The 12,089-nt window shown below is 40.1% G+C and overlaps 1 protein-coding gene across 9 annotated transcripts in view; it reads left to right on the plus strand.

Annotated features, from left to right (window-relative positions):
- The first annotated feature begins 272 nt into the window (after positions 1–272).
- The window catches only part of Cast (calpastatin), a 97,861-nt gene continuing 86,044 nt past the window's right edge, over positions 273–12,089 (plus strand). For 2 of the 9 annotated variants that reach the window (XM_052743742.1, XM_052743746.1), the window contains exon 1: positions 275–700. In XM_052743742.1, coding sequence (XP_052599702.1) covers positions 626–700 — 75 coding nt within the window. In that variant the 5' untranslated portion in view covers positions 275–625. Of the gene's footprint in view, positions 701–1,203; positions 1,348–12,089 lie in introns of those variants that run through there. The other 7 variants (XM_052743741.1, XM_052743745.1, XM_052743744.1 and 4 more) reach the window with 4 other exon arrangements.

The following is a 12,089-nucleotide window of genomic DNA, read 5'->3' on the forward strand; positions in this document are numbered from 1 at the left end:
CAGGCTCCTGCTTGTAAAACATTAGTAAACTTTCAGAATTGCCCCCCCAAACACCAAAAAAAAGAATGGGACACAAAAACACACAAATGCATGCTCGAACTCAGAGACCAATTTGTTTTTAAGATCCGCTTTCTTATTTACAGTTCAAACTTAGGCTAGATTTGAGTTAATGATAGATGGAAGAAAAGGTGTCTCATTCTCCAAATTCTTAGGAAAAAAGGTCTAGGCCACGCCCCAGTCCCGCTCTCCTGTTTCACAATCACTAGATTGGCCTGGACAAGTCGACCCGGGAACTGCAACCTATGGCTCGGCTCCCCCTGTTTGTCATCCACGGAGAACCCTGCAGTTCTGGGGCCCGTCCAGGGAGGGTCTCTGGGTACGAACCCGGAGCGGAGGGTGTTAAGTTACCGCTCTGGGCCGCCAAGTTTGGCCTGCTGCTGTGAACTGCGGGCAGGAAGGGGAGGGCCCAGCCGGGCAAGTGGGAGCTGGGCGCGGGCTCAGGGCTGGGTCGGAAAAGCTGCCTCACTGCACCGTCCTGCCCCTCCGGCCCCGAGGTCTGGCCGGGGCCTCTTACACAGTTTCGCTGCTCCTACCCGGAGGCTGAGCCCGCAGCGACTTCGCCACAATGTCCCAGCCCGGCCCGAAACCTGCCGCCTCTCCCAGGCCCCGGCGCGGCGCAGCAGCCCGCCACACCCAGGAGGTGAGTAGCTCTCCTGTCTGAGCCCCGGGGCAAGAGACGAAGGGATCCTGCACCCGGAGTGCCTGGCCGCCGTCCTGGGGCGTTGCCCAACCTGTCCCGGTTTGGCACCTTCCAGGGTCGGGGAAGGGATTAGGGCTCAGTGCCTGCCGGAAAGCAGGTGGCCCGAGGCTCTCCAAATTGGGTAGTGACATTAGCGGGGTGGAGGGGCTCGTGGAGCAAAGAGGGCTAGTGAGACCGAGGCAGTGTGCCTCGGAGTGGAGTGGGAGTAAAGCTCACTCGCGACCTCCAGAGTGAGTGGGCTCGTGTCACTGGACAGAGGGAGCCTGTCCTCTGTGTGTCGCCCCTAAACCTCATGTAAGGAGTGGCAGCCTGAAGAACCAACACCTCCTCCCTAACTAGCCTGGGGCCAAATAGGATGGGGCGGGGCCGCGCTAGCGGTGGGCGGGCCGTAGCGCCCCTCCCCCTTGTGCCCTCCCACCTGGCAGCTGCGAGACGCCCAGCAGGGTGCCAGCCAGGTCCCAGTCAGGCAGAGTCAGCCTAGGTCCACCAGCACCTCACTCTGCGTCCTCGAAGGATCCCCATCCGCGCGTCTCGGAGCAAGTCAGGGGCTTGTCGCCATGGCATTCGCAAGCTGGTGGTACAAGACGGTAAATAGAAGCGACCAAGCCTGGGCAGGACTGGGAAGGGAGTGTATTTATTTCGCCACTCTGGGTAGTAGAGGAAATGCTGTCAGAAGTTTGAAGGGCAGGAGTGGGGCTCGGGTACAACCTCCTTGCAGACCTTCTGGTTAGGCTGGGGCAGAAGGCGGAGGCTCACCCTTTTGTGGTATGCGGATATGCTCTGGGCTGTGGAGTCTAGGGGGCGAGGTGCACCAAGCTCAGCTCGAGCTCCCAAGTTGAATGGAACACATATGTAGATACATAGACAAGAGCCACTGGAGCCCAGATCTAGTTTTTCAACTGCTAAATAAAGCTAAAACTGAAAAAGAAAAGAATGCTGAACGTGCAGTTTCAAATTCAAAAGTGGAGGGCGGGGAATGGAAAAGAAGAAAACATCAGGAAGCAACTGTGGTCAATGATACTCTTGAAAGGAATGAGAGATGTGAACAATGGGCTGGGATGGGAGAGAATGAGATATCTCACTACTCTGTATTACTTCGCAAGAGGACAAACGTGTTCTATTTGGTTAGTGCACTGAACGCCTGTCCTACCAATTAGGTGTGATACCCAGTCAAGCTGGCACATGTATGTTTTGAAACCAGGAAGCATGGTTTTAACATTGACATTAAAAATAGACAAACAAGACTTCACAAACACTTTGGGAGTCATAAGTTGATTTATGGCAAGAATTTCAAAAACTTAGGTCCACCTTCCTTTCATCATGTGGCATTAAAAAAGTAAAGATATAGTAACCAGACAATCTTTGCATCTAGAAACTTTGTATTAAAGTTAGAAAATGGTTACATATGCAGTGAGTGTTCATTGATCACCCAGGTGTGCTAGCTTCAAGTGCACTGTAGAGTTCTCTTCTTGATTCAAATGGCAATACTTTCAATAAGTCAGTCTTTTAAAATGTGTTTCCGTATCTGTAAAATAGCCAAGATAAACATAAGGACTAGATTCACCAGACATGCCACATATGTGTTTTCAGTGATGCTTTAACACTTTTCTGTGTTGTTTAAATGTATAGTTTTATTGATATGTTCTAAGAGCAGAAGTTTTCTTTGAGTCATAACTGTCCCAAGAGTCTTATCAAAATGCACCCTTTAAATTATCTGCAAATATGGATGGCAGGTGTTCAACTAATATCAGACTTCTCCGTCCAAGCTCAGCAGTGTCTAAAGGAAATCATGCCAGACTCCTTAGATGAAGATAGCTTAAATCTTTCCTTTTAATGCCGACTGCACCATGCTAGCCACCTTGAGATTTCTACTAAAATACTCATTAGAAGCCAGTTTGGGAACTACTGCTTAGACTTCATCATGGTGGCAACTTTCTAGACTCTTTCAGCATGCCTGTGATCAAGCTGTAGGAGAAACGTGCAGTGAGCCACACACAGGCTTTAAGCATTTAACGGCCACATTAACAAAAATATTTAAAGAGGTCAAATTAATGTTAGTAACGTTTTTGTTAACCCATTCCAGGTAACCTTTAGGCATGTAACTATGTGCTAACAATTATGATTGTTCACCTCTTTTTTGTGTTAATTATTCAAAATCTTTATGTGCTGTGTGTTTTATACCCACAGTCCCTCCCAATCACACTTGCTATTGTGACTAGTGGTATAGCATCAGACGGGAAAGCTCTAGGGGGGCAGTTCCTAAACTTTAAAAAAAAAAAGCCATTTATAAGTGATCACAGATCATTTTGAAAATTAAATGGAAGTCATATAGTACTTTCTCTCAACAATATACATATATAAAGTGCAGCTTTAGGGCATGCAAAGCCTGTCCATAAATTTCTCTCAAATGGTTCGCAGAACCAACTTTAAACATATAGATACATATATATGCATATGTTATATATATTCTATGTATATATAAAATATGTATACATGTTTTCATACGTGCAGTGTATATATAGTTTTGTTTATTTGTTTATGTGCCTATGAATAAAGATTGGCAGTTGGACCCTTTTATCAACATTTTCAGCTACCAATCAAAAATAATTTTAAAAATTGTGTCTTTCCTGAACATGCACTAATTTTTGTATTGTTCATCAAACAAAATAGTATAAAACTGTTTTGCATAAAGCACACACGGGAGGCCATGCATAAGTTAGATGTAAACATGTCATTTTACACAAGCCATTTGAGCATCTGTAGGATTTGGTTCCTGAAGTCAGTTTCCAAATGATACCAATGGATGGCTGTGCACACATCCATCTCAGAATACTTCTGACAAATCCTATAATATCTTTAGTAGCATTCTTTAAATGCTAACAATAATGTGAATGATCTAACTTGAGGCAGAATACATTAGAGTAATGTAAAGATATGTTCTTTTAAGAAGATGCTACTTGTAAAGCTAGCCAAAGAAACATAATATTGTATATTTTCACATTGAATACCATCACAGTCTGAAGAATTTTCTGATTATAGTAAAAAAGTCACTTCATAAAATATTAAAAACTACACTTACAGAATATCTGATGAGCATCCTGATTATCAGACTTAAGAGTAAATTTGGGTTACAGCAGTAATCAGATTCCTGAGTCATAAGTTGATTCTATTATCCTGTGATAATTAAAGGTGTTTCTTAGTTTAATTAGATTCATAGCCACAGTGAGAGCATAATCAAGGAGCCCAGTCATTTGGAAGGCTCCATCATTTCAGCCAGGCTGGGCAAAGTGTTGCAAACTTCCCATGGCAATATAGACAACGTCGATGCAATGAACTTTAGGGAAAAAAAAACAAAAACAAAACAAAAAACCCGACAAAATTATAAGGTCTGCACAAGGAGGATAGTATTTAAGTTAGAAAGAGTGAAGAGGTTAAATGTCACTTTTTCACTTTTTTTGGCTGACAGTCCCTGAATGGATCATTTTCCATTGCATAAAAGCCTTTAAAACTAAGTAACATATGATGATATTGTTATTTAATCTGTTTTGAAACTTCCCAGAAAGCTAATTATATTATGCAAGTACTTTTTAAAAAGTGGTGTGGCTCTCTGGGGTGGAAACAGAGGGTGGTCATTTGCGAGTCCAAGGTGGACAAGAGGGTAATTAGTTGCAAGCAGGCTATTTCAGGACTTGCAGGGTGTATCAGTCAGACCTTCATTTTCCCCACTTTAGGGTATTTTTAAGATATAAAATCTTATTAGCATGACAGTGAAGTTCTGTTCCTCAAGTTATTTCACTTTCTTTTATGAAAACTTACTAAGAAAGTTTTATGACTACCATATTTTTGAAAAACATCTATCAGACTTTACTAGTTAAGAAAAACTGCCCAAACTCTTCCATCCAGTGAAGAAATTTGGTTGGATAAGTTAACATTTCAGATGGAGAGCCAATTAATTCAGGAGAAGGAAGGCCTGCGTGCGTGCCTGTATGCGGGTCCATATGCCATAGTGTGCATGTGGAGGTTTAGAGGACAGCCTGTGGAGCCAGATCTCTCCTACCTTCTGTGTGGCTTCTAGGTATCAAAATCAGTTTCCAGGCTTGGTGGCAAGTGCCTTTACCCACTGAGCCATCTCACTGGTCCACATTCTCTGATATTTTTTATTTTGTTCCCACAACATTAGTTTATAATGGACACTCACTGTTTTTTTTCTTTTTTATCATTAATAAACTCCATCCCTCACAGTCATCTTTTCTGTGAGTTTTGACATTTTTCAGTTTTAAAACTAAAATAGCTAGAATTTTGCCTTTGGGGGACTCTATGGGGAAAACACTCTTGAGATAAGAGTCACCTACAGTTTTCTAAACTTTTTCTTAGTAAAACTTTTACGTATGAACAGAAGCAAAAGGTTATAATGAACTGTCACAAATCAGCTGGCATCATTAATAGTCAACATTCTATCTTGATTTATCACCAGATCCTGCTCCCACACAAAGTATTTTAATGCATGTAAATTGCTACTTTAAGTGTTCCATGCATAGCCAAGTTGTAGGCTCTTGAAAAGAATGGATTTTTTATTCTACGTGCAGTTAATTTTCTCTGGTGTGATCTGGTGTGAGATAATCTCATGCACTGTGATGTGCTGGAGCACCAAACACTTACCATGGCAACTAGGGCTCCTCATACTTTAGGGATAGTAAAACACTAAATTCTTCTTCCCTGGTGTCAAGAAGACTTAGAAAATGAAACTTTCATATCTATACTTAGTTCTCATATTTGTTTCACACAATCACACTGATGTAAAGAGGAAAAGAACTATGGTATCACTTTGTAGTTTTTAAGACCAGCTTTGTCTTTTAGGCCTACTTCTATTCTTTATGGTTGTTGACTGTGTTCCCTCTGTGTTCCCAGTGCAGCAAGAAACATGGGCTTAGACAATTCTAAAATCCCATTCTTTCTACAGTAGCATCTTTTTCAGTAACTCTTAATAAAAGGTATTATTAGCCAGGATAAAAAAAAAAAGAACCAGACATTGGGCCAGGTACACTTTAACACTGAAAATATACTAGCTATTGGGATAGTACCATTCTCTATTAAATGAGGAGAAACTTAAAGGTTAAATTATTTACCCAAGATCACATAGCCTTCAGGTTTCTATTCTATCAGTTTATCACATCAGCTAAGAGATGGCAGTGATTCTGAGCATTTAAGTCTAGGGGAATTTAAGATAGGGAGTAGGCTTCTCAGGCAACAGATAAGATTGGAAAGCCAGCAGAGAAAGGTAAGGTAACCAGACTTTAGAAGTTAGGAAAAGCTACAATAGTCATAGGTAAGAGGGACTAAAGGAGCTTCAAGATCACCTTGTAGAAAGCCTAAATGACAATTTTTTTGGCCTGCTGCAAACACTATATCCTGGATAGGCCCTGAGATCAGAGAGAAATTAAGGGTGGGTGCACACATTCATATCACTCTAGGTCAGTGTTTCTCAACCTTCCTAATGCTTCGACCCTTTAATAAAGTTCCTCATGTTGTGGTGACCCCCAACTATAAAATTATTTTCATTGCTACTTTATAACTGTATTTTTACTACTTACTATCAGGAGTCATAATGTAAATACCTGTGTTTTCTGATGGTCTTAGGCGACCCCTGTGAAAGGGTCATTTGACTCCTAAAAAGGTTGCATCCCACATGTAGAGAACCACAGCTCTAGGTTCTCACCCAGACACTACTTACCTCTCACTGGCCAAACCCAGTTTGAGATTATCCATTCTGACAAGTAGCCAGCCTAGATCTCTGTTGATACCAACAAAAGTGTGGGGGAAGGAATCCACCTCCAGGGGCAAAGCCCAGGACTACCCCTGTTTTGAAGCAAATGCAGCTTTACATCTCAGTCCTTTGGCTTGCTTGGTGAATAATCTCATTTTAATTAGCAGACCACATGCACGCATAGATCTCTAAGGGTTTGTTGCTGTTATTTATTTTATTTTTCTTTTGGAAAACACCAATTTGCACATGGCCCTTTAATTTTAGTCTTCCTACTTCATCTAGTTTAGTTACCTAAAAAGACCAAACATACTTCTCCAGGGATTTTCAGAGGTTTATGGAAATAAATGCATTTAAACAAGCACTGTTACTCATAGTCTTACTCTATGTCCAGAAAAAGAGAGAATATAATCTCCATCTGGTTAGAAAAGCAGTGTGTGCATTTAGGAAGTCATCAGGGAGCAAGTGGCAATCAAGTGGCAGTTTGTTTGCTTTACTGAGAGATAGGATGTTGTGAAGATAGGAAGATCTAGTCCTTCCCTACAAAGGCTTGGAATTGCACCGGAAATGCCAGTGTAAAAATAGGGCACTGAGCTCCATTGTTGAGCAATCAGTTTCCCCAGGTGATACCCAGCCTGCTTGACCCTGGGAAACTCCCCATGGTACCAGCTCAGTTGCTGTTCTGAAAAGCAGGGAGTTCTTTTATAGTTCTTTTTTATAGTTTTTTTTTTTTTTTTACAAGACTCCATTCAAAACCAGTTGTCCCTGATCCTGGATGCATAATAGAAACAGCAAAGGAATTTTAGAAAAGTTTATCCACTCCCTGACCTACACAGACACAATCTAATATCCTACACTCTAGCACAACTGTCTTCCAAAGCTCCTTTAGTGTTTATAGCATACTGGGCAGGATGGAAGCCTTGCTAACCTAATTGGGTGGTTTCTGTCCTCGGGAGCCGGGACAAGCCTTCCTCGAGTTTGTGACAGGACTGACAGAGCTGAGCTGTATGTGCTGGGGAGATCCAGGGCTCCTCAGTAAACCTTGTCCTTGCTTCACAATTTTGCTGTCGTGTCTCTGGATATGACTGTGTATATCTGAGTGACCTATCTCCATGCTGAAGTACAGTTTTTAAGTAACATTTTCGATCAGCTTTGTTTAGACATCACACATTAACCATGTAGTTTACTCATTAAAGTACAAAATCAATATTTTAAAGCGTATTTCCAGATTGATGCAGCCATTCTTATAGATTATTTCTATTTTCTCCTAAAAGAAACTTTATATTTCCTTTTTAATCCTTAGTTTCAGAAGCACACTAGCCTTAAGTACTTCTTATACTCCTGGAATTGCTGGTTCTCTGTCTTCAGTTGTAGGCAGATGTTTGTTTGTATCCCACTTTGTGTGGCATGTACCCCTTGTCTGTGTGTGTACCTGTGTGTGTCTAGATAACACTAAGGAAGGTCCCCAGATGCTGCAAAGCAGAAGTCCCTAGCAGGGTAAGAGCTCCTGCTGCAATCCTTATGACTCCTAACTTCCTCATAGGTTTATGGCTTTGCTGTGGGGAACTATTTCAAGCATAAAATGTTATGTCTTAGAATGAGGACACAGGAAAGCTATCCTTGCCAAATATCTGGCAGTGTCTGGGGTAGAAAGAATTTGGAGAATTATTCCTCCTTGATGTAAGAGAGAAAAGCTCTTTATCTGCCACCCCTCCCAAACACACACCTGCCACTAAAATTCCTGTAGCACTGGCCACCTCTATCTGTCTTAACCCTGCATGGTTTTCTGTCTTGCTCTTTTCTGGCTTTGGCTTTTCCTCTAATCCACATTTATTAAGTGTTGATTAATTCTTTATAACAGATTTTTTTTAGAATCAGAATATGTTTTGCTCTGCTGTTTTGTTTTCATGTTAGAATGCTAGATTATCATAAAGACTTGATGCAAATCACAAAATCCTATCTAGGTTGTACCTGATTCTCTATGGCCCAGTTTTTTACCAGATGGTAATCATTAAGTGTCTTGGCAAAGCAGAGCATCAACTCTCTTTATCCACAAATGAGGAGACACTGTGTGGTCTCTATCGTCATTGTGGAGAGCAAAGGGAAACACATGCAGAATGCCTAGCACTGACACTAGTTTCTTTCCCCTCATATAGAATCCATTAATAGTTTAGTCCATTCTCTTTTGGAATCTGTTGCTCCTTCTCTGCCCCATGCTTCTCTCTCCTCTGTTGTCATCCTACCAGCCACATGTGGTTGTGGTAAACTAATTTTTCTTTGTTACCTTTTAGAAAAATTCATTGCAGGTTTCTTAGATAGATCAAATATCACCCCCACATATTTTATTCACCATCTGAATTGAGTGACTTGAGGTCAGTTATTCCCAGTGAATACTTGAATTTCAGTGAAAACATTTAACTGATTTGATGTTATTTAGAGGATTATATATATGCTGCTTATAGAATAAGTCCAAGAAGCCGTGAGGGCAATTGTAAATGGGCATTTCCTATCTGGACTGCCCACTCCCCATCCTGGCAGCTGCTTCCAAATTACCACAGAGACTTAATATTATTTATAAATGCTTGGCCAATAGCTCAGGTTTGTTACTATCTAACTCTTACACTTAAATTAACCCATATTTCTATTTATGCTTTGCCACGTGGCTCATGGCTTGTTACCTCATTTTTTTTACATGTCCTGCTTGCTGGGCGACTGGCTGGCATCTCTCTGATTCTGCCCTCCTTCACATCATCCTTAGTTTGGCCAACTCACATATACTTCCTGTCTGGCTACTGGCCAATTAGCATTTTTTAAACCAATCTGAGTGACAAATTTTTACAGTGCATGAGAGGATTATTCTACAGCAGGCAATGATTATAAAGTTGCTGTGTACTAGAAATTGAATGTGATTAGGAAGTTCTTGTTAATGTTCTTAGCATAATAATGGCATTGGATTTATACTGGGAACTGTGCTAAATTTAAGGAAATGCTTAGTGTTTGAAATGTTTAGTGTTAAATCTCAAGATTTTTTCAGTTTACTTTCAAATACAGGTATACATCATAATCCTGTGCACATGTTTGTGCAAATATAGCAAAATACAGTCTACTGAGTGATTTTATGTCATCTGATAGGAGGGAACTTCAATTAAGAAAATACCTCCATAGAATCCAGCTGCATCAAGCTTGTAAGGCATTCTCTTAGAGTGGTTGCCATCTCTAGGCTGATGGTCCTGAGTTCTATAAGAAAGTAGGCTAATCAAGCCATGAGGAACAAGCCAGTAAGCAGCACCCTACCATGACCTCTGCATTAGCTCCTGCTTCCAGGTTGCTGCCCTATCCTGACTTCCTTTGATAATAAACAGTGATATGGAAGTGTAAGCCGAATAACCTTTTTCCTCCCCAAGTTGCTTTGTTCATGGTGTTTCATCACAGCAATGGTAACCCCAACTAAGACATACAGTAATAACATTAATTAGCTTCTGAATCTAAGTGGTGGAAATATAGGAAATCAGGATATTAGTCTTAAAACTTTTATGTATGTTTAAAAAACTTTAATAAAATGCTTCATTAAAGAATTTTATTCAGGAAGCTGTAAAAAATGTTGGAGCTTGATCATAAGTGATTTTTATTTGTATCAATTATTGTTAATAAAGACCTTTCTATTCTATTAAAAATGTAAATTTTTAAAATAATTTGAAATAAATAATTTAAAATAAAAATACCAGTAATTTAAAGTTGAAATTGTAACTCAGCATTTTAAAAAGCATGTAACTCTCTGGAAATAATGTTTGGAATCTACAAACCTTGGGGAATTTTTAGTGTCTCTATAGAAGAAGCTAAATGTCTGGGACTGTGGTAGAAATCATAAAGCACCCCAATGAAACCTTTTTTAGAATGTGTTTAAATAATACATGTTGCTGTACTCAATGGGGAAATGGCTCTCAGCATGCTTGCTGGTGGCTAGTGCCTATGGCTCACATTTGCCCCATGAACAAGAAGCAGAGTGAGGTCCTGTGGAGAGGGGAGACTTGTACTGGAAAGAGCAACTTAGACTGTCCCACTTGTAGAATGGAATGTCATATTGGCAAAACAAAACAAAACAAAACAAAAAAACACTCAAAGCTGTGAATAACCAATAAAACCCTGGGTATTGTTACTTTACTGAAAAGCCTATATGGTTACAGATGAGTGAATGTGCTGTCCTGGTTCTGAAGTTACTGAATCTGCAAGGAGACAGATTGAGTGGTTTTGTAGATTTGACCCTATCGAATACTATCTTCAAACTGAATGGCTCTTTTAGAGATGTGAAAGAGTTCAGACAAAATAAATTTAAGTGAGTTTTTCTGAGCTATGATACAGTTCATGAATAGGGCAATGTTAAAACCTAAACGTTGAGCGAGCTGGGTTTCAGCAGCAGGAGTGATGGATGCTTTCACAGGCTGAACACAGATAAAGAAATTACTGGATTTGCCTTATTTGGGTTTTGATCTCCTAGGAGACCTCTAGTTTTGTAGCTAATCATCTAGCTGGCTGTTGGTAATCATCTGAGGTGGCTGGATTATTTTTATATAGTCCATTACAAATACAGCATCCAGTTTCTGTTTCAGGAGCTTATGCAAGAATATCCTACAGAGCTAACCTCAAACTAATGGCTTCATGATTTGAGGAAATTATTCTCTAGCCCTTAGTGTTGTTATTGTGTTCACCAATTATAACTTGGTATATAGTTCTAGTGTACATGTGGCCTTGTGGACCTGCTTATTATTTACTTACCTGTTTGTTTATTGAGACCCAGTCTCAACATGTTGCCTAGGCTGGTTTCAAGTTTCTGGGATCAAGTGACCCCTCCACCTTAGGCTCCAGTAAGTCCACATTGTCACACTTGGGTTATGCACAGGCTCTTAGGTCCTCTTGCTTGTTTGCTTTATTTTGTTTTTTATTTTTTTCAAGATTCATCAATTACTCAATGCTGATAGCTCTCACTTTTAGATCTAGATAGGATATCCACAGAGCAATAATAAACCCTGAAGGGAATTCTTTTCATCAAATTGTTTCAATATGGCTCATTTCAGTTAATCTCTGCAAGTGCTTCTGTAGGGGATAAAGTTTGCAGGAAGTATTCTTGACACGAGTGAGTTCTTATATCTTGGCCATTTCATTTTCCTTTTACTATATCTGTTGATATGGCTAAGGTTGCTATTATCCAATTTCATCTAGCATGGTAAAGTGGGAAACAACAGACTTGAAGTAAAAAACTTGCCTTGTGACTGTTTCACATTTACTAGTTATGTGTCCCCAAAACACCAGATTTCTTAAAATGCTTAATTTCTCATTCATAAAACCACACAGCTCATTTTTCAGTATCATATAAGAAGGCATAAAATAAATTGTGGATAATACAAATAATTATTATTACTCTTCTTATAATTTCTGTCTACATATCCATGTTATGATTCTGTCATAGAAAATACAGTATTTTTTAAATTTGGTTTATTTTTTATTTTATTGTTTTAAGTGTAGAAGTGTTTAGCCTATATGTCTATGCACCATGTGCAAGCCTGGTGCCCA

Source organism: Peromyscus californicus, unplaced genomic scaffold (assembly GCF_007827085.1).
Source record: "Peromyscus californicus insignis strain IS unplaced genomic scaffold, ASM782708v3 Scaffold_18__1_contigs__length_77618521, whole genome shotgun sequence".
Taxonomy (NCBI): Eukaryota; Metazoa; Chordata; class Mammalia; order Rodentia; family Cricetidae; genus Peromyscus; species Peromyscus californicus.